This window comes from Phascolarctos cinereus, unplaced genomic scaffold (assembly GCF_003287225.1).
Source record: "Phascolarctos cinereus isolate Bilbo 61053 unplaced genomic scaffold, phaCin_HiC Scaffold_726;HRSCAF=1367, whole genome shotgun sequence".
In the NCBI taxonomy this organism is placed as follows: domain Eukaryota; kingdom Metazoa; phylum Chordata; class Mammalia; order Diprotodontia; family Phascolarctidae; genus Phascolarctos; species Phascolarctos cinereus.
Genome location: NW_027556098.1, coordinates 136,128,670 through 136,148,794, shown reverse-complemented (window position 1 = coordinate 136,148,794; position 20,125 = coordinate 136,128,670). Strand labels below are relative to the sequence as shown.

At 39.3% G+C, this 20,125-nt stretch overlaps 1 protein-coding gene across 3 annotated transcripts in view; it reads left to right on the top strand.

Annotated features, from left to right (window-relative positions):
- Window positions 1–13,145: 13,145 nt before the first annotated feature.
- The window catches only part of PROC (protein C, inactivator of coagulation factors Va and VIIIa), a 34,066-nt gene continuing 27,086 nt past the window's right edge, over window positions 13,146–20,125 (top strand). The window contains exons 1-2 of one of the 3 annotated variants that reach the window (XM_078146790.1): window positions 13,156–13,266; window positions 16,454–16,510. In XM_078146790.1, the coding sequence (XP_078002916.1) occupies window positions 13,167–13,266; window positions 16,454–16,510 (157 nt within the window). In that variant the 5' untranslated portion in view covers window positions 13,156–13,166. Of the gene's footprint in view, window positions 13,267–16,453; window positions 16,511–20,125 lie in introns of all 3 variants that reach the window. The other 2 variants (XM_020967165.2, XM_020967161.2) reach the window with 2 other exon arrangements.

Here is a 20,125-nt window from a genome sequence, read left to right as displayed (position 1 = left end):
TTTGATTTCTTGTAGAGTAATTAGCTTCCATTTGCTCAATTGTAACTTTTAAGGAATTATTTTCTTCAGTGAGCTTTTGGACCTCCTTTTCCGTTTGGGCAATTCTGCTTTTTAAGCTTTCTTCTCCTCATTGGCTTTTTGGACATCTTTTGTCATTTGGGTTAGGATAGTTTTTAAAGTGTTATTTTCTTCATTATTTTTTGGGTCCCCTTTAGCAAGCCGTCGACTCATTTTTCTTTTTCTTTCTTTTTTTTTTTTTGGCTAGGCAATGGGGTTAAGTGACTTGTCCAGGGTCACACAGCTAGTAAGTGTTATGTATCTGAGGCCGGATATGAACTCAGTTCCTCCTGAATCCAGGGCTGGTGCTCTATCCACTGCACCACCTAGCTGCCCCCTCGACTCATTTTTCATGATTTTCTTGCATCACTCTCATTTCTGTTCCTAATTTTTCCTCTACTTCTCTTACTTGCTTTTCAAAATCCTTTTTGAGCTCTTCCATGGCCTGAGACCAATTCCTATTTTTCTTGTAGTCTTTGGATATAGGAGCTTTCACTTTGTTGTCTTCTTTTGGTTGTATGTTTTCATCTTCTTTGTCACCAAAGTAAGATTGTATAATCTGAGGTTTTTTCCACTGTTTGCTCATGTTCCCAGCCGATTAGTTGAGTTTTAAACTCTTTGGGGTTTTTTTTTTTGATTTTTAAAAAATTTTATTAAGGTATTTTGATTTATCAACAATCACTTCCATATGCTTTTGAGTTGAAAATCTTTCTCCCTCTTCCTCCCCCCACCTTCCCCAAGACGGCGCACAATCTGACATAGGCTTTACATTTACATTCCTATTAAACATATTTTCACATTAGTGAAGTTGTAAGTAAAAATTAAAACCAATAGGAGGAACCATCAGAAAGATGAAACAAAACTCAACAGAAGGTAAAAATAAGTAATAGCAATTCAACTTCCATAGTTTTTTCTTTGGATGTGGACAGCATTTTCCATCCTGAAGCCTCTGGAGATGTCTTAGATCCTTGTAATTCTGAGAAGGGTTCAGTTTAACAATATTAGTCATCGCATAACGTGGCTATTATTGTGTACAAAGTCCTCTTGGTTCCGCTCACTTCACTCAGCATCAGACCATATAAGTCTTTCCAGGTTTTTCTAAAGTCAGCCTGTTCATCATTTCTTATAGCACAATAGTATTCCATTACATTCATGTACCACAACTTGCTCAGCCATTCCCCAATTGATGGGCATCCCCTCAATTTCCAATTCTTTGCTACCACAAAATTGCTGCTATGAATATTTTTATACATGTAGGTCTTTTTCCCATTTGTTTGATCTCTTTGAGATATAGCCCTAGAAGTGCTGTTGCTGGATCAATGGGTATGCGCATTTTTGTAGCCCTTTGGGCATAGTTCCAAATTATTCTCCAAAATGGTTGGATCATTTCACAACTCCACCAACAATGTATTAGTGTTCCAATTTTCCCACATCTTCTCCAACATTTATCATTTTCCTGTTTTGTCATGTTGGGCAATCTGATAGGTGTGATGTGGTACCTCGGAGTTGTTTTGATTTGCATTTCTCTAATCAATAACGATTTACAGAATTTTTTCATGTGACTATAGATGGCTTTAATTTCTTCATCTGAGAACTGTCTATTCATATCCTTTGACCATTTATCAATTGGGGAATGGCTTGTGTTCTATAAATTTGTCTTAATTCTCTATATATTTTAGAAATGAGGCCTTTGTCAGAGAGACTGGTTGTAAAAATTCTTTCCCAATTTTATACGTTCCTTCTAATCTTGGTTGCATTGGCTTTGTTTGTGCAAAAACTTTTCAATTTAATGTAATCAAAATTATCCATTTTGCTTTTCATAATGTTCTCTGTGTCCTGTTTGGTCATGAATTCTTCTGTTCTCCATAGATCTGGTAGGTAAACTATTCCTTGTTCTCCCACTTTACTTATGGTATCAGCCTTTATATCTAAGTCATGAACCCATTTTGACTTTATTTTGGTATATGGTATGAGATTTGGGTCTAAGCCTAGTTTCTGCCATACTCTTTTCCAGTTTTCCCAGCAGTTTTTTTTCAAAGAATGTGTTCTTATCCCAGAAGCTGGGGTCTTTGGGTTTATCAAATAATAGATTACTATAGTCATTGACTACTGTGTGTTGCGTATTTAACCTATTCCACTGATCCACCTCCCTAAACTCTTTGTTAAGGTAGGGGTCTACTTCCAGTGTGGAAGTTGTACTGTTCCAAGCTTCAGAGGTTTTGTGTAGCTATTTTCAGAGATACTTCTAGGGACCTGTAAATTTTCAATTCTTCCAAAGTGGTGTGATCAAAGGAGAGGTGTTTACTCCTTTCCTGGCCTGTCCTCTGGTCTGTGAATGACCACAAGCACTCTTTTCTGCCTTGGAACTGTGAGGAGGATTCTCTCTCTACTACTGCCACAAGCTCCACCACATCAGCGCTCTTCCTCCCCCCCAGACTGCCACCCAGATCCAAGCACAGGCAAAGCAAGAGAATCCTGCCTCGTCACCAGCGAAGAGATCCCTGCAATCTCCCTCTGATCAGCATCTCAATCCCTCTACCATCTGTGGGCCACAAGCTCTAGAAGCTGCTGCTGCTGCCTAAGGATTGGGGTTAGACCATACTCCTCTCTCATCCAGGTCGGACCTTCTCTATTCACCTTCTTAGTTGTCTTTGGCATTTGTGGATTGAGAAGTCTGGAAACTGCCACAGCTGCTAGTGATTCAGTCCCCTGAGGCCTGCTCCAGGTTCCTTGGGTCCGTGTCTTTGCCTGTGGGGCCCACACTGAACTGCGCTCCTCTCCCAGCCCAGCACAACAGACCTTTCCTATCAACCATCCAGGTTGTGTTGGGCTGAAAATTTGTTTCACTCTGTCTTTTTGTGGCTTCTTCTGCTCTAGAATTTGTTTAGAGTCATTATTTACAGGGATTTGGAGGGGTTTAGAGGAGAGCTCAATGAAGTCACTGCTTTCACTCTGCCATTTTGGCTCTGCCCCCACATTTTTTTTAAACAACAATATTCCTCTGATGACTTTGATTGGATACAAATCATGAAATACTATATACTCCAAAGAAATGAAGCTGAGGGTAATGGAGATATGCATGGCAGGCTTGAGCAGCTTAACAAATTACACACAAAGAATTATGAATGTAGTAGTATAAAAGACATTATCAAGGAAACATATAAAAAGAAAAAAATAGGTTGGTCACAAAATGAGATTGAAAAATAACCTATGACAGCCTTCTTGCTGTATCCATGTAATATCAAAAGAACTGAGAAAGGTCTCCAGCATGTTGGGTGGATTCTGTTTAGAAAATTTATATCAGTATGTAGACATGCGCAGGCATGGATGGGTTGTGATCCAAATTGCTGGAGGGAATACCCGTTTTAGTGAGATCACATACCCATTGGAGTATATTTCTTCTTCTTTTTTTTTTTTGGTGAGGCAATTGGGGTTAAGTGACTTGCCCAGGGTCACGCAGCTAGTAAGTGTCAAATGAAGGAATATATTTCTTCCATAGTTTCAATAGTGCACAATGAATCAAGGTGGTAGAGTAGAAATAATACTGCCTGTGGAGCCAGAGGACCGCCTCTGAAGTTTACTATCTGCCCTGGACCTCAGTTTCTTCATTTCTAAAATGAAGGGGTTGGACTTGATGACATCTGTGAGTCAATATTGAGCACACAACAGGTGCTGCTGGTAAGTGCTTACTAGTTGATTAATTGAGTGGCATTGATTTTTTTTTTATCTCCATAAATGCCTACTCTAAAAGAGAGGAGACAGATGCAGTCAGTTTCCACTGCCATGACCCAAAGCTATCTTAAATATCATTTCTTAAACCACAGTTTAAAATGTTACCACAGAAGTCCCAAAACAGTTTGTCCCAGGACTGAGGTGATGAAGTGTGTAATCATTCCTGGAAGTTGGCAATAAACTCAAAAGTTTAATTTCCTTGAAACATTCTTTGAAGAACAGGTGGTTAATGGATAACAATATCCATGAACATCCACTAACCAAAATTAAGGTCACCCCATATGTCAGCAACAATCATAATATCACTTAGGATTCTTAGATCAAAGGAGAAAAAAATGCTTGTTTGTTTGAAATAAAGGAGGATTCCCAGGAGTTCTAGCAATATTAGGCCTTCTTTGGTCATACAACAGGTCAAAGTCCTGGATCTATAAGGCCGAGATTGATTATTCCATGAGTTACTGGTGCTCAGTAAATTATTATTCTATTTCAAAGGCAAGTTAATATTTTCTTTATATAAAATATTATTGGTTCCAGTCACCCAGGCCTTGGACAGTGGCCCAATGCATTATTTAGGTATCATGCTATTCTTGCTTCTATCTAAAATATGTTGGAAAAAACACCCTTTCCCTCCCCCTCCCCCAGCATCCAGAAGCCACAGGCAGCTTGCATCCAAGTAACATGACTGCTGAGGGGTAAAAAGTTTTGCTTTTCCCTAGGGAAGCCATTATACTAGACAGCAAACATGGTTACTCATTCAGTGGGAAGCTCTGTCCTACTTCTATACTTCTTTGAGAATACATGGCTTAAGCATACACAGATACACCATACCTGCTTAGCAGTCCCATGCATTTCCCTCCCCACCTGTATAATAGGCCAGGGTATGCCACTGCCTATATGTAATTTAAGACAGATAGGACATAGTTTCTTCATCTCAAAAATGAGGAGATTAACTAGATTATATGCAAAGTTCCTTTTAGCTCCAGAGTTTTGATCTAAAATTTCCTCCCATGAAATCTTTTCCCCCAGAAGGCTGAAACTCAATAGGTTACAGTTTCATATTTTCAGCTTAAGGCTGTGATCTTTATTAAAATACAAACTCCTATATTAATTTGTACTGCTTTAAATATTTTTTCAATATATTTTCATGCTTTAGTATGAGTGAAACATCTGAGAAATATATTTAGGGGATAAAGGGAAAAAAAGCAAGGGGATAGTGGAATCCTTTGGAAGTGGGGAGTTAGAGTTGGAGAGGGTGAAGAAAGATTAAGCTAGAGAATGCATGCATGAATGAAAAAGTGTTTATTAAGTGTTTTCTATGTGCCAGATACTGTGCTAAACACTAAGGATATAAATATAAAAAGAAATTGTCCTTGTCCTCAAGTTGCTTACATTCTAATAGGCGAAGTCGTCATATAGAAGGGACTTGTGGCCAGAGAAGGTAGTTTTGATCTGGGAGGTCAGAGAAATGTGAGTTAATATAGAAGGTGGTCAATTATCATGATCTTTCCAGAAGTAATGGTACTATTGATTTGATTACTATAGCAGCACCATGAAGATGGTAAGGTGGTCTGAGTAAACAGATGAGATGTGAAGATGAAACGCTGCTCAGGGTCTAGGTTCACCAGTAGGTATTGTGAGCTAAGAGGGCTAGTTTGTATTAATTTATTCACTTGACAATTGGACTGGGTCCTACAGCTCCAAATGTGAGTGGATTCACCTTTCCTGGGATTCAGGCTTGGATTCTGGAGGTCCAGTGTACAGATACCAGGAAGACTTATCTTCTTTAACTTCTATAACCCCACAGTTTTGTTTGGGCCAGTACTGATAGTAGCCCATTTCTTAGTCATTTGGGGAAGCATTAGGCTGAGCCAAACATTATTAGGGAGATTGTGGGATCATTCTATTTTCAGTGTTTTAGTTACCAAGGAAAAAGAAGAAAAAATGAAATAGTACTCAGAAAATTGAGTGGAATATGCCACTCCCATAGGACTATGATATGTATGCTGAGCTTCTCCTCCTTTGAGATTACACGCAAGTAAAGCATAAGCTTACAATTGTTCTTCTATGTAACATTCTAACAAGTCAAACTGGTATTGCTAGCCCCATCTGTGACAGATGAGGAGGCTGCCAGTACTGTCGAGTAACTTGCTCAAAATTACCCTGAATGCTAAGGGTCAGAATAGAGATCAGATCTTAGACCCACAGACATCCAGCAAGTTGCCCAAATGTTGTTCCATGCTGCCTGTTTGGTGGCTACCCCACAGGACCACGATTTTTTAAAAGTAATTGGTTCTGGGATACATATACATATGTGTGTGTGTGTACGTGTGTGTGTGTGTGTGTGTGTGTGTGTGTGTGTGTGTGTGTAGTGTGTAGTGTAGATATAGATATAGTATAGACATGGATATTGGTTTCTGATCAATCCTTTTGCCCAGGAAGCCAACTATGTAATCTCAGAAAAAAAAGGGGCAGATAATGAGGTGTTAAATTAATTGTAAAAATATGTCCATAACTTGTATCCTTCTATGAAATGTGAACAAAATTTCCTTGATTGAATTGGATGAGGCAATGCTATCAGCCAGATAAAAATTGGCCATGCCACTTACAGTCCCTTAAAAGGTTAAACTCACCATTTCTAGAGTTCCAGGCCCTAGTTGAGGAAGAAGCCAGCCCCTGAAAGGATTCACTTTTCACCCATCTTCTCCCTCCCACTATTGGCCATAGCATCTAGCATTAGAGACCGGAGGGCAATACCTCATTCAGAAGTTCAAGAACTCTTTAGTATGAGGAATTTAGGCAAGAGCCACCTGCTGAGCAATTGACCTACACTTTCTAGACAGACATGTATGCAAAGAGGCAATGACTCAAGAGGAAGCAGTTTTAAACAAAGTGATCCCTGGCAACAAAGAAGAGATCTGACCGTGGATTCAAAGGAGGACTAGTCCTGGCGGTTAAGAATTAATCTGTGAAGAGAATTTTTGTGGAAGAGAAAGGCTTTTGGGGCCCAGTAGTACCAGAGGTGTGAGTTATCTTGGCCACATGTGTTCACCGACATTATGCTTTAAGTTTCTATCTCCTTTTTACATGGATGCCATTCGTATTTGTGGGAGAGTGCACTCCAGGTTTATGGGGAAAATTTTGGGAGCTAATGTTCTTCCTATGCAATCTTAGTAAATGCCGTAGGTTAACTTAGAACCTGGAAATAGCATCCCTAGAGGCACCCACTCTGTAAACCCAAGGGTGCCAAAATGGGGAAGTAGCCCAGAGAAAGTGCTTTCTATACTTATTTAAAGACTTAAGACAACACACTTTCTAGAACTGGATGCCCAGATCCAATGACTTTAACTACTGACACCTCCTTCTTGCCATAGTTCTTTGAAAGTAGGTTTTGGGAGAGTCAGCATGGCAGCATAGTAGATAACAAGTTGGCTCCAGGATCTGGAAGACCTGGGTTCTAGTCCTACCTGGCCACATCCAGCTGTGTAACTCTGGAGAAGTCACTTAACCCCTCAATGCTTCATGAAATGATGGTAAGTTGCAGAGAAGGAGCTAATCTCTTCTGATAGAGAAACATCCTCATTGGGAGCTCCCAACACTGATAAAATCCATGTTAAAAAATATATAGAATGGAAAAGAAGGAAAGGAGGAAAGGGAGAGAGAGAGACAGAGACAGAGACAGAGAGAGAAATATGACTGTGGGGGAGAGAAAAAAAATTTTAATTTGAAAATTGTCTAAGAACAGAAGGTATAATCATCAATTAAATATTAGGATCCTAGTTCTGAAGCTGGAAGGGATCACAGAGGTCACCTAGTTCAACCCCCCATCTTACAGCTGAGGAATCTGAAGCCCATTGAAATTAAGTGACTTGCCCAAGGTCACAAAGTTAGTAAGCATCAGAAAGAGGATTTGAATCTAGGCCCATTTGATTCCAGAGTTAATCCTTATTCCCTTACCAGAATGCCCCTTTAGTGATACAACCTTCAGAAGAGCAGATTTCTATCCTTGGTAGATAGTTGCAAGAATTGCTGTTTCCAATAAAAATTCATCACCTGGTGACTAATATTCTAGTTGTTATGTGCTTGATGGGGCTGAACATGGGCTCTGCCCTCTTACAGTCAGCCACATGCTCAGACCCCTTGTTAAAGTACAGGTAAGGCCTGGTTGATCCCCATGTGACCCTGTAACTGTCAAATATTATTGACTGCTGAGCCAGGATGAATAGCCTTCTCAGTAGGCTATATAAAGCACCAAAGAGAAGATTTCCTTCCTCATCTGAGGGTGTAACTTGGGACCGAGGCAGGCTCCCTTTGGACTTTTAGCAAGGAGGGGAGGAGCTGGTTACCCAGCATGAGGCGATTTCTGAAGCAGCTTCTCTGAGGACAAGTGCAACAATGCTAGGATATTTCTGCAGCTAAATGGGACTAAAGAGCCGAGCCTGGCTAGACAAGCAGATCTACATGTTGTGAGTTACCTGCAAAGTACAGATCTGAAGAGAATGTGAAATCCCTGTGTAGCAGCCCACCAAAGTTACCTTTGCCTCCAAGGACAGAGTAATAGGTTATGGGTTATTGCTTTATGTTTTAAGTATTTGTTAATAACTGCTTATGGGTCATGTGTGTTCTAGACATTTCATTTGTGGTGGAAGTATTAAATAACTGTCTCTACCTGGTGTCTATTTTGTACATGGAATATCTAGAAGAGGCCTTGTCCATTCTTTTAGGGGAGACGGTAGACAAGAGTCAAACCTCAGTTTTAAGAGGGTTATTCTAGAATTCCAGGGTAGAGAATAATAAACAAGAAAATGCAAGAAAGGCCTTATCCTTTTCTTTGGGGTTAGGTTCCCCTAGGATGGAACCTGGGCTGTGGATGATATGGAGATGAGCCTCTTTGAATTAAATAGGTTAATCTTCCTGGGACAAACATAGGAACCTTCATAGGGCCCTCTATTTGGAGCTTTTCCATTTTGAGAGGACCTGTCAGAAATTCCACTCTCCTGGCCTAACCTTAAAGAACCCAGAGTCACCTCTGTGTTGTATTAAAATATCAGAAGAGAATCTTATATAATAAATATTTTAGGAATGTAATAAAACATATGGGCCCTGAAAGGAGCTTACAGTCTGATTGTAGAGAGGAGACACGCACAGAAAAATATAAGTAGTAATATAAGGTGGCAAAGGTGTGCAAATGTGTGGTGCAGGTGGTAAGTGCCCCAGGAATTCAGAGAAAGGCAAGAATACTAGATGTGGAGTGCTAAGGAAGGCTTCACAGGAAGGGTTGAAACTTGAGCTATGTGTTAAAGGCTAAGTAGGATTCCAAAAAGGTGGAGAAAAGTGAGAGGGCCCTCCAGGCAGGGAAAAATATGTTGTTGTTCAGCTGTGTCCAATTCTTTGTGACCCCATTTGGGATTTTCTTGGCAGAGATCTTGGAATGGTTTGCCATTTCCTTCTCCAGATCATTTTACAGATGAGGAAACTGAGGCAAACAGCATTAAGTGACTTGCCCAGGGTCACACAGATAGTGTCCAAGGCTGCTTTTGAACTCAGGTCTTCATGACTCCAGGCAGAAAGCTCTACCCACTGCATCATCTAGCTGCTCAAAAAAATGGTGTAAAAGCATTGTGAAAAAGTAAACAATGAGTAAAACTGCCTTTGGCGAGAGCAGAGGGTCTGTGTAGGAGAATGATGGGAAATGAGCTTGAAAATGTAGGCTGAGGTAAAAATGACTAGGAGATCTTAAAAGTCTAGGTAAGGAATTTGGACTATGAAAATAATCCCTGATAACAATATAGTGCTTTACAGAGTATAAAATATATCACATCCATTGAGAGGAAATATGATATAATGGATAGCAAGCCAGTCTCAGAGTTAGGAAGACTTGGATTCAAGTCCTGCCTCTGACAAATAATAGCTTATGCCCATGTGTAAATTACTGAACTTTCGAATGCCCCAGACAACTCTCTAAAAATATATGTTGCAGAATAGTTGCCTGTCTGGATTAGTAGAAGGGAGTTCCTTCACTAGGAGTTCTCTATACCAGTGAAATTACAGGTCTAAAACATCCCTTCCCTCTGCTCCCTCCAATATATATCCATTATGTCCTTTTTTTTTTAACAGCCCTCCTGAGAGATAAATAGTACAAAGTAATAAATACACCAATGCATACAAATACATGGGTGGCCAGACTATTTGTTTATTTCATAGGCATCGTTTGGTTTTTAAGACGAGAAGAATTTTGCTTAGACTTTAGAAATCATATAGTTCAACCCTCTCATTTTACAGATGAGGAAACTGAGGCCTGAGAGGTTAAGGAACTTAGCCAATGTTTACAAAACAAGTTTATGGCAAAATTGGCACTATCGGGTTTCCTGATGATCAGCCCAATGGTTTTGCTGCTGTCCTTTGCTGCTTCCACATACCTGGAAAGGAGTAACTCAGCAGAAAAGACTATACCAGGGCCTGATGTCCTTGTAAGGGTCTGGGATTTTATTCACAGTCTAAGTCTGACTAGTTCAAAGACTTAGCCATTTCATCTTATAGCATCCCAGTTTACAGACAGACACAGTAATGCCCATCATAGCACAAGTGCCTCCATTAACTATGTGTGCTTGGAGATGCCGCTTTGTAATGTACCTCCATATTTGGAAAACAATGTTTTTTGGTCTGTTGCTAAATGGGTTCCAGACGGACAGAGAAGGACCAGAGGCAAGTCAGGAGGGGCTGACTCACAGGAGTGAGTCAGAGACGGGTGAAAGGAGATTTCATTGCCAGCAGGGTGAAAACTAAAGATCAACCAATGTAGTGGACGCACAGGCTCCCTCCTCAGCCATCCTAGGGAAAGGCAAGCTCTTGGCAACCGTTCACTGGACGACTGGGTTGTTAATGTTGTTGCTGTTCTCAGACCTCTATCAAGGGAGTAAGCAGAGTCAACTCCTGTACATGGGATGGGACAGAAGCCAAGGGCTGGATGTGTCTGTTGCATAATCCCACAGCATGAACTCCATCAGGCCCTGCTCTTCTGGTTTGTCTAAAATGTCCTCTTCTTGTACTCCCTCTCAGCCACGAAAACTATTATTAGTCAGCCAGAATCAAAAGGCAGGAATTACAGCAGTTGAGGCAGGGAAGAAGAGAGAAAGGTACGATAAGCGTTTATTAAGCCCCTAGTACGTGCCAAGCACTGTGCTAGGCAGTAGGGAAATAAATATAAAAAAATGAAACAATCTTTACTCACAAGTTGCTGACTTTAAAAGTCTTTCTTAATCTGTTGTGGTGGAATGAGGGAGAACTTGAGTAATTGAAATTCACAGATAATTCCTAAAATTCATTTTAATCGGTAATTTCAATCTTCCTAACAAGGTATTTCCATCAGAAGGACTCCCAACCAGCTAAATTGTTTTCTTTAGGTTTTATCCCCTATCCTTATCCCTACTTAGAAATGGATATATTAGAGAGCATGAAAATACCTCTATCGGGGAGATAACTCTAATAAAAATAATACATAACAAATATATTAGGTGTAAAACAAAAGTACTACCTGAGAGGTTGGTGGAGGAAAAAAGATCTTTATTGACTGAGGGGATTAGGGAAAACTTCATGAAAAAGAGAGCATTTGAATTGAGCACTAAAAGATTGGTAGGAAATCATCAGATGAAGAGGAGGAAGAGCATTCCAGCCATAGGGAACAACAGAAACAAAGTCCGGGAGGGGAGGGAGCGCAGGGCATGTTGGGGAAAACTTAATTTTTCTGGCATGCCAAAGCTATAGAGACAAATGACATGCAATAAAGTTGAACAGATAGGATAGTGTCAGATTACCAAGGGCCTTGAATGTCAAACATTTACGTTTTACTCAGTAACAGAGAGCAACTGAAATGAGTAGAGAAGTGACAGAACCAAGTCTAGAGAGAATTTGGCATGTCAGTTCCAAAAGGTTGCTGATATCTTGCTTAATGCACTAATTCAACCCTGTTGTAGAATGTAAACACTTTGAGGGCAGGAACTATTTTTCATTCTATCATTGTAGCCACAGTATGCTTTTTGGGTTGTGTTGGAGTCCACAAATAATAGACCTAATGTTCTCCATCCTAGGCACTTAAGGTACATATTAAAGATTAGACACAGTCCACTGGTGTCAAGAAGTTTGTGATTGGGCAGGTGATGAGGTAGCCAATGATCATTCATGTGGAAAAGTCTTAAGTATTTTGCTGTAATTAATGCTATGGAAGGCTTAAGAACTTCATAGTCCTTACCCTCTAAGAGTTTACAGTCTCAGACAAGAAGCAATGTAGACACACATGCACAAGTCAAGGAGATACTAAAATATTCCATTTCTATTCCATTTCCACACTTTGTTTTTTGCCCCAGAGTTGGGACTGGTAAGGAGTCTTGTTATAGATCAACATTAACAGCTCCTCACTTCAATTCAACAGGTATACTAAGTACATAGTGCCCATTGTACATCCAGACTGTGTCAGGGACAGAGGAAGAGAAGGAGAGATGAATAGAGAGAAACAGGAAGGAAAGAGTTCTTGTGTGGTTTCTTCTGTGGGTCTACATCTATGTTCCCATGTTTCTTCGTGTCTCTGAGGAAGTTTTCTGTGCTAGGCCATGATTTGTGGTGAGCTGCCTGAGGTCTGGGGCACAGAGAACATCAAGGATTTGCCTGATTGTGACTTTATATTGCAAAGTCAGAGGTCACTGTATTCCTGATTAAACCCTTTGAGCCATGCTCTAGTGTCTCAGATAATGATGCCCTGTTATGAGACCCCAGTGGAATATTGAAAAGCCTTCCAAATCCAAACAAATGGATCTCAAATGGTAAATAAAGTAATATCTATTTTTTTTAAAAAAAATTTTGGATTGAGGGCTTTTCTAGCATCTCCCAAATTATTCCATCTAGGCACTCACCATTTCCATCAGTGCCTAAAGGTCAACCTTGTGACTGGTACAGGCTAAAAATATTGCCATAAGTCCAGAGAAAGGACACTTTCTAATGAAACTAGAGCTCCAGGAACAGAACAGTAAAACAAAACTCTATCTGCAAACATAATAATGGCTGCCAGTTTCTAACACTTTGGGTCATGTGCTTCCTCTTGTACTTCAGATACATATTGTTTTTTCTCCAAGGAGCTCTCAGCTCCGGCTTCCATGCCTCCCTTCTCCTCCTTATTTTCACTTTCCTGACTTTAGAAAATGTTCTTTTGTAAAAATGCTATTAGAAACTGAACAAGCAGTCTGGGGAGTTCCTGAGTTCTTTAAGCAGAAAGTTGCTATAAAACCTTAATTAATGATTAGCTAATGAATGAATAATGTTATTCACGGTGCTTGGGCAGCCCAGGACCAAAGTTCTCTGACGGCATTTCATGGCTCTTTTTCTCAGAAATGCTGATCAGATACAGAACAACACAGCCAGCTGGGGAATTCAGACCTGGGAATGGCAACCTAGAGAAAGAACCAGTCAAATATACCAGCTCCACAGAGGGTATGTATGTAATCTTTGACCACCTAGTCCTACAACCTAGCCTGAATCACCTGCCCCTTAGTAGTAAAACCAGATCAGTGACTCCTGATGAAAAACTATACTAAGTTAGCCACAATCCAAAAGGGAAAGAAGATAGAATGAATCAGAGGAACTCTAAGAACTGGCAAACGTTAGGTTGCATTTCCCTTTCATGATCTAAGAGTTATTCTGACATCAGACATAGAGTAGAGAATCAGAGAATCATAGGATTTAGGGTTGGAAAAGGCCATAGAAATCATTTACCTTAAAGCCCCTTATTATGCAAACTAGGAAACTGAGGCTCACAGAATTCAAGGGACTTACCTAAAGTAGAAGAGCCGAGATTACATCCTGGTAGGGATTCCAACCTGGTGTTCTTTGCATTGAATCACCACATCAGTGGCTTAATGAGTACATGTTCATTATATGAAAACATATCAATATGTAGAATACACATATAACTTGTATTTGAGTGGGTCTTGAGCCTTGGCAGTAACAGACTGGGTTCACCTTGGAGGTTTCTCAATAATAATCTAATAATGATAATAATAATAATTATTATTATTATTATTATGAACAAAGTACCAGAAGCAAAAGTAACTGAAAATACTCTGTAACTGAAAAGACTTGTCTCTGATAAAAATCAACATCACAATCATTAACTCAAAAAAGTAGAGTTGTCTTACAAATTGGAAGCCAAGTCCTCCTGACCAGGTCCAAACAGATAAAAACACAGGATGACTCAGACCATTGCAAACAGTGATACATTCCAGCAGGTATTCAAGGCTGAGGAACATATTGCTGTAGAATCACCCCTTCCCCCCTGCCTTGCCCCAAATGTAGTTCAAAGTTCTTCTCTTCCATGAAGCCTATCTAATTTTAAACAGCCCTGCTCACAGGGCATGAGTCTTTCTAGTAAACCTCTCCCTGTCCCAATGCACAGTTGTACATTTAAAATCACTTATGTTTGACATAGTTATTCCATTGTTGCATATAGCATCATTTATCCATTTCCTATGTTTATGGAATTATATAAAACATTGAAATAAAGATAAGCTTATCTTTTGGCACACACACAAAAAAGTTCATCCTAGCAAGAAAGAATTTTCACTGAAGGAGAAAAAAATATCAAATGAAGGTAAGATGAATCAGAGCTCTGAAGATTTGCCCTTTCAGTATTCCTCACTGCATAAACCTCTCCTGAGATCTGTGACTAAGGAAAGTCTTCTGAATTAAAGCTTTCCAGTTTAAAAAACCAAGACTTACAAAGTCTCTGTAGTTTGAAGGAAAGCCTTTTGATTCTGGGCCTGAGGTTCAGAGCTCCTTCTGAGTGATTAGGACTATCAGTGACTCTGCTCAGCAATTTGATAAGTACATGCTCATTATATGAATACATATCAACTAAGCAGAAGATATATATAATTTGTATTCAAGTGGATTTTAATCCTTGACATAACAGACTGGGTTCACCTTGGGGGTCTATCAATAATATTTTTTATATCCTTCAGATTGGGAACAATAGTATTTGGTTAGCATCTCCTAAAAAGCCCTCAGTTGCCTGCCCTAAAAGCACCCCAGCTAATAAGACATTGGATATAGGACAGGTTTTTATTTAATCTGATACCCTGCTCCCCCCAAATATAGATTGGTCTTGTTCCTGAGCCCCTTGACAATTAGTAAACTGTTTTCTACCTTTTCTGGAAAGGATCAAGTAATCCTTCCTTCTGCACCTATACATTCCAAAGGGCTCATAATACCAGCAAAGAGCTGATGTCTGGGTTGGTTCTCAGTATGTGTTGCTCTGCCACACCCATTCCTCTTCCTCTTTGGATTGTGTGAGGCACTCTCTTTCTCCTCTCTCTGTGCCTTACACACACACACACACACACCACACACACACACACTTACATTAAAGTTGTGTCTTGGTATTTCTGCCTGGGGACAGGTCCTAAGTACATGTGGTTCCCTGTAGAGGCTTGATGGATGCCTAGGCCTCTCTCAAGGCAAGGTCCACAAGTATCCTGTCATGTTTATTATTTCTCTGGAGTCTACATGTGTCTATATCTTTTTTTGTTCTTTTTAAACATTTTTATTATTTCTGCTTTTCTGCATTTGGTTGTGAGGTTTTTATGTCCTAATACATGGTCAATTTTTGGGTAAGTGCCAAGTACTGCTGAGAAAAAGTATATTCCTTTCTATTCCCATTAGATTTTCTCCAGAGGTCTATCATATCTAACACTTATGGAATTTTATTCACCTCCTTAACTTCTTTCTTGTTTATTTTTTTGGTTAGATTTACCTAGTTCTGAGAGGGGAAAGTTGAGGTCCCCCACTAGTATAGTTTTATTATCTATTTCCTCCCTCTATTAACTCACTCAACTTCTTCCAAAATTTAGATGCTATGCCATTTGATGCATATATGCTTAGTATTGATATGACTTCATTGTGTATGGTACCTTTCAGCAAGATAGTTTCCTTCCATATCTCTTTTAATTAGATCTATTTTTGCTTTTGCTTTGTCTGAGATCATGATTGCTATCCCTACTTTCTTTGCTTCAGATGAAGCATAATACATTCTGCTCCAGCCCTTTAACTTTACCCTGTGTGTATCTCTCTGCTTCAAATGTGTTTCTTGTAAACAATATATTGTAGGATTCTGGTCTTTAATCCATTCTGCTATCTGCTTCTGTTTTATGGGTGAGTTTATTCCATTCACATTTATAGTTATAATAACTGTGTATTTCCCTCCATGCTATTTTTCCCTTGTTTACCACCCCCCTCTCTCTTACCCTTTACTTCTTATTCCCCACACTTTCACTCCTTACAAGTGTTTTACTTCTGATTACTGCCTTCTTCAGTCTACTCTCTCTTTTATCAGTTCCCCCTCTCCCTTCTATTATCCTTTTTTCCCTTCCTTATGAGGTAAGATAGATTTCTGTATCCAACTGAGTGTGTATGTTATTTGGCTCTTTGAGCCAGTTTTGATGCAAGTAAGGTTTAGAGCCATTTTTACAGGTATTTGAAGGGGTTTGGGGGAGAGCTCAAGCAAGTCACTGGTTTTACTCCATCATCTTCCAAAGTCTTGTCTTTTTTTTTTTTGGGTGAGGTAATTGGGGTCAAATGATTTGCCCAGAGTCACACAGCTAATTAGTATTATGTGTCTAATTAGGTCCTCCTGACTCCAGGGCTGGTGCTCTATCCACTGTACCACCTAGCTACCCTGCAAGTAAGTTTTAAGCTTTGCCTGTCACCACCCTCCACATCTTCCCCTCCATTATAATATCTCTTTTGTGCCTCTTTTTGTGGATAATTTACCCCATTCAATCTTCCCCCTCCATCTTTCAGTGCAATTTTCTTTCTCACCCCTTTACTTTATTTTTTTTTGGGAGTATCATCCCATCAAAGTTACCTTATATCCACACACTCTGTCTATATAAACTCCTTCTGATTACTCTTATAGTAATAAAGTTCATAGGAGTTACAAATATAATCTTGCCATATAGAAATACAAAGAGTTTAACTGTATTGAATTTTTTATATTTTCTCTTTCTTGTTTCTTTATTACATTATTATGTTTCCCTTGAGTCTTCTATTTGGAGGTCAAATTTTGTATTTAGCTCTGGTCTTTTAATTAGGAATTCTTGAAATTCCTATATTTCATTAAATATCCATTTTCCCCCCAGAAAGATTATATTCAATTTTGCTGGGTAGGTGATTCTTGGTTGTAATCCTAACTTCTTTTCCTTCCAGTATATCATATTCCAAGCTCTCTGGTTTTTTAATGTGGAATCTGCCAAATCCTGTGTAATCCTGACTGTAGTTCCATGATATTTGAATTGTTTCTTTTTGGCTGTTTGCAGTACTTTCTCCTTTATCTTTGAGCTCTGGAATTTGGCTATAATGTTGCTGGGAGTTAGAGGGAAGTTTGCTTTGATGATTTCTTTAAAGATGTTGTTCAGGCTTTTTTTTTTTTTGTCATGGCTTTCAGGTAGTCCAATAGTCCTTATATTATCTCTCCTGGATCTATCTTCTAGGTCAGTTGTGTTTCCAATAAGAAATTTCACATTTTTTTTTACTTTTTTGATTTTGTTTTATTGTGTCTTGATATTACATAGAGTTACATTGAGCTTCCATTTGCTCAATTCTAATTTTTAAGGAATTATTTTCTTCAGTGAACTTTTGTGCTTCTTTTTCCATTTGGCCAATTCTATTTTTTAGGAAGTTATTCTTCTCAGTAAATCTTTGTATATCTTTTCCATGTTATTAACTCCTTTTTCATGATTCTTTTGCATTACTCTCATTTCCTTTCCAAATGTTTCTTCTGTTTCTCTAATTCACTTTTTTGAACCCTTGTTAAGCTCTTCCAGAAATTCTTTTTGGGCCTGAGATCAAATTACATTTTTCTTTGAGGCTTCATATGTAGCCATTTTGACACTATTGTCCTCTTCTAAGTTTATTCCTTGATCTTCTCAGTCACCATAGTAATGTTCTGTAATTGAGGTCTTTTTTTTTTTGGTTCATTTTTCTGCCTTTTTGTGACTTGGTGTTTTTATATGAAAGTTGGTCTCTGGTTCTGCACTGTCCCAAGCTTTTTGTGCTGGGGCTCAGGGTCCAACTGCTGGCTTTCACTGGGCTTCAGGGTTTAGCTGATTGCTTTTCCTGGAGGGTAGGTTATCTTTCTGGCTTTTACTGGGGAGTGGAGACTCCCTATTAGCCTCCCTTGGTTGTGGAGTTTAACTGCTGTCCTGCCCCAGAGGTAGGGACTGTTTGCTGGGTTGCTATTTTAACAGTCTTTCTGGTGGCGAGCCCTGGGGCAGTGCTTCACAACTAGTCAGCATTTGGGGTGAAGGCTTCAGTGGTGGTTTGTGCTAGGGGTGAGGTCACTGGGATGGGGTCTTACTGTGCTGCTCAGACTACTCACTTGCCTAGGGGGTGGCTGGTTTGCAGGTGGGAGGGGTCTCACTGGTGGATTGCCCCCAGCTTGGAGCCTTCCTTCAGGCCCTCTGCTGTATGACTGGCTGCTACTGCTGCTGCTCTTGGACCTCACTCCCCTCCCACTCCAGTGAGACAAATCTCTCCTGATGGGCTGGTAAGCTGCTTCCCCCCTCCTACATCAGTTCTGAGGCTGTTTTCTAATTGTTGGAGGGAAATTTGGAAGGGCTTCAGAGGGTTTCTTCCTCATTCCTCCATCTTGGCACCACAAGTCTCATCTATGTCTTTTAAAGGTCAAACCCAAGGTCCAGTGGGGTGTGTGAATGGTCATTCATAAGATGTTGTTTCCCTGGTCCTCAAAGATATACAACTTTGAAAGGGGTGAACTTGAATCAATGCTGGAACAAAAGCTGTGTCCCATAAGGATTCAGGACAAGGATAATTCATGTCTCAGAGAGATAATTTATACCTTATTCAGGAGACAAGAGTGAGGAGTGGGGAGACAAGATGGGGAGGGGGAGTGACAGGCAAAGCTCAAACTTTGCTAGCATCAAAATTGGCTCAAAGAGGGAGTAACACACACACTCAGTTGGATACAGAAATCTATCTTACCCTATAAGGAAGGGGAAAAAAAGGAAGGATAAAAAGGATAATACAAGGGAGAGGGGGAACTGATAAAAGAGAAGGTAGATTGAAGAAGGCAGTAATACATATTTCATATATATATATTTAAGTTATAATATATTAACTATAATTAGAGGCGTCTCAGTGTCACAGCAGATAGAGCGCTGGACTTGGAACTGGGAAGAAGTGAGGCTGATTCCTGTCTCAGACACTAGCTCTGTGATCCTGGCTAAGCCATTTAACCTCTTTATGCCTCAGTTTCTTTATCTGTAAAATGAGGATAATAATAGTACTTATCTTACAGGGTTGTTATGAGAATCAAATGAGATAACACATGTGTTTTGCAAACTTTAAAGCTAAATAAATGCTAATTATTATTAATAACAACAAAAAATAAAGAAAATGGAAGAGAGACAAAGACACAAAGACAGAGGAGAGGGAGAGAGAAGAGGGCCATTAAAGCTTTTTTTAAAAAATGCTGAGAAGAAAGCAGAAGGGAGACTAGAAAGAAGCACAAACACAACATCTTTGAAAGTTAAATGTTGAATTTATTACATATTTAAAATGAAAACCAAGCTGTCCATAATACAGATTCATAACTATATGTAAAAACCTCTTTTTCTAGTCAATTATGTATATAGAAATGCCCATTTTATTTGCTATTTAAATTCAAAATAAAAACAAATAATGAAAAAATATAAATCTGGGATACAAAGATTCACATTTAACTTCTGGCTTTGCCACTTACTACAAATAAGTCAGAAGTTAAATGACTATATTCTGTTAACTAATGCAGGCTAAGATAGTGTTAGTCTTTATATCAGCCACATCACATTGTTGGCTCATGTTGAGCTTGTGATCACCTAAAACCTACATCTTCTCTTTTTCATCCAAGGTATTGTCTTCAGGTCTTCTGTATCTCATAATCAATTTTTGTAGCCAAAGGGCAGGACTAGTAAGCATGCCTTCTATTTCTTTGTTGGATTGTCGATAAAAATACAGATTAACACAAGATCAATGACAAAATCTGGGGACGCATAAGTAGATTTCTCCCCCCCCCATGCTAATATTGATGCGCTAATCAGCATTTTTCAGTAAGATTGTTCAAGCAACCAAGTGCAATATATATCATGATACCATCATCCCAGTCTACCTTTCTCGACTCATCTATGAGTTGGAGCTAAAGCAATAAAGGGTACATTATTTATCACGTTTATAATGTCCCTCTGATTTAAATGCCAGATAATCCTACAAAAATGAGGCTTATTCTATTCTCTATAATTTT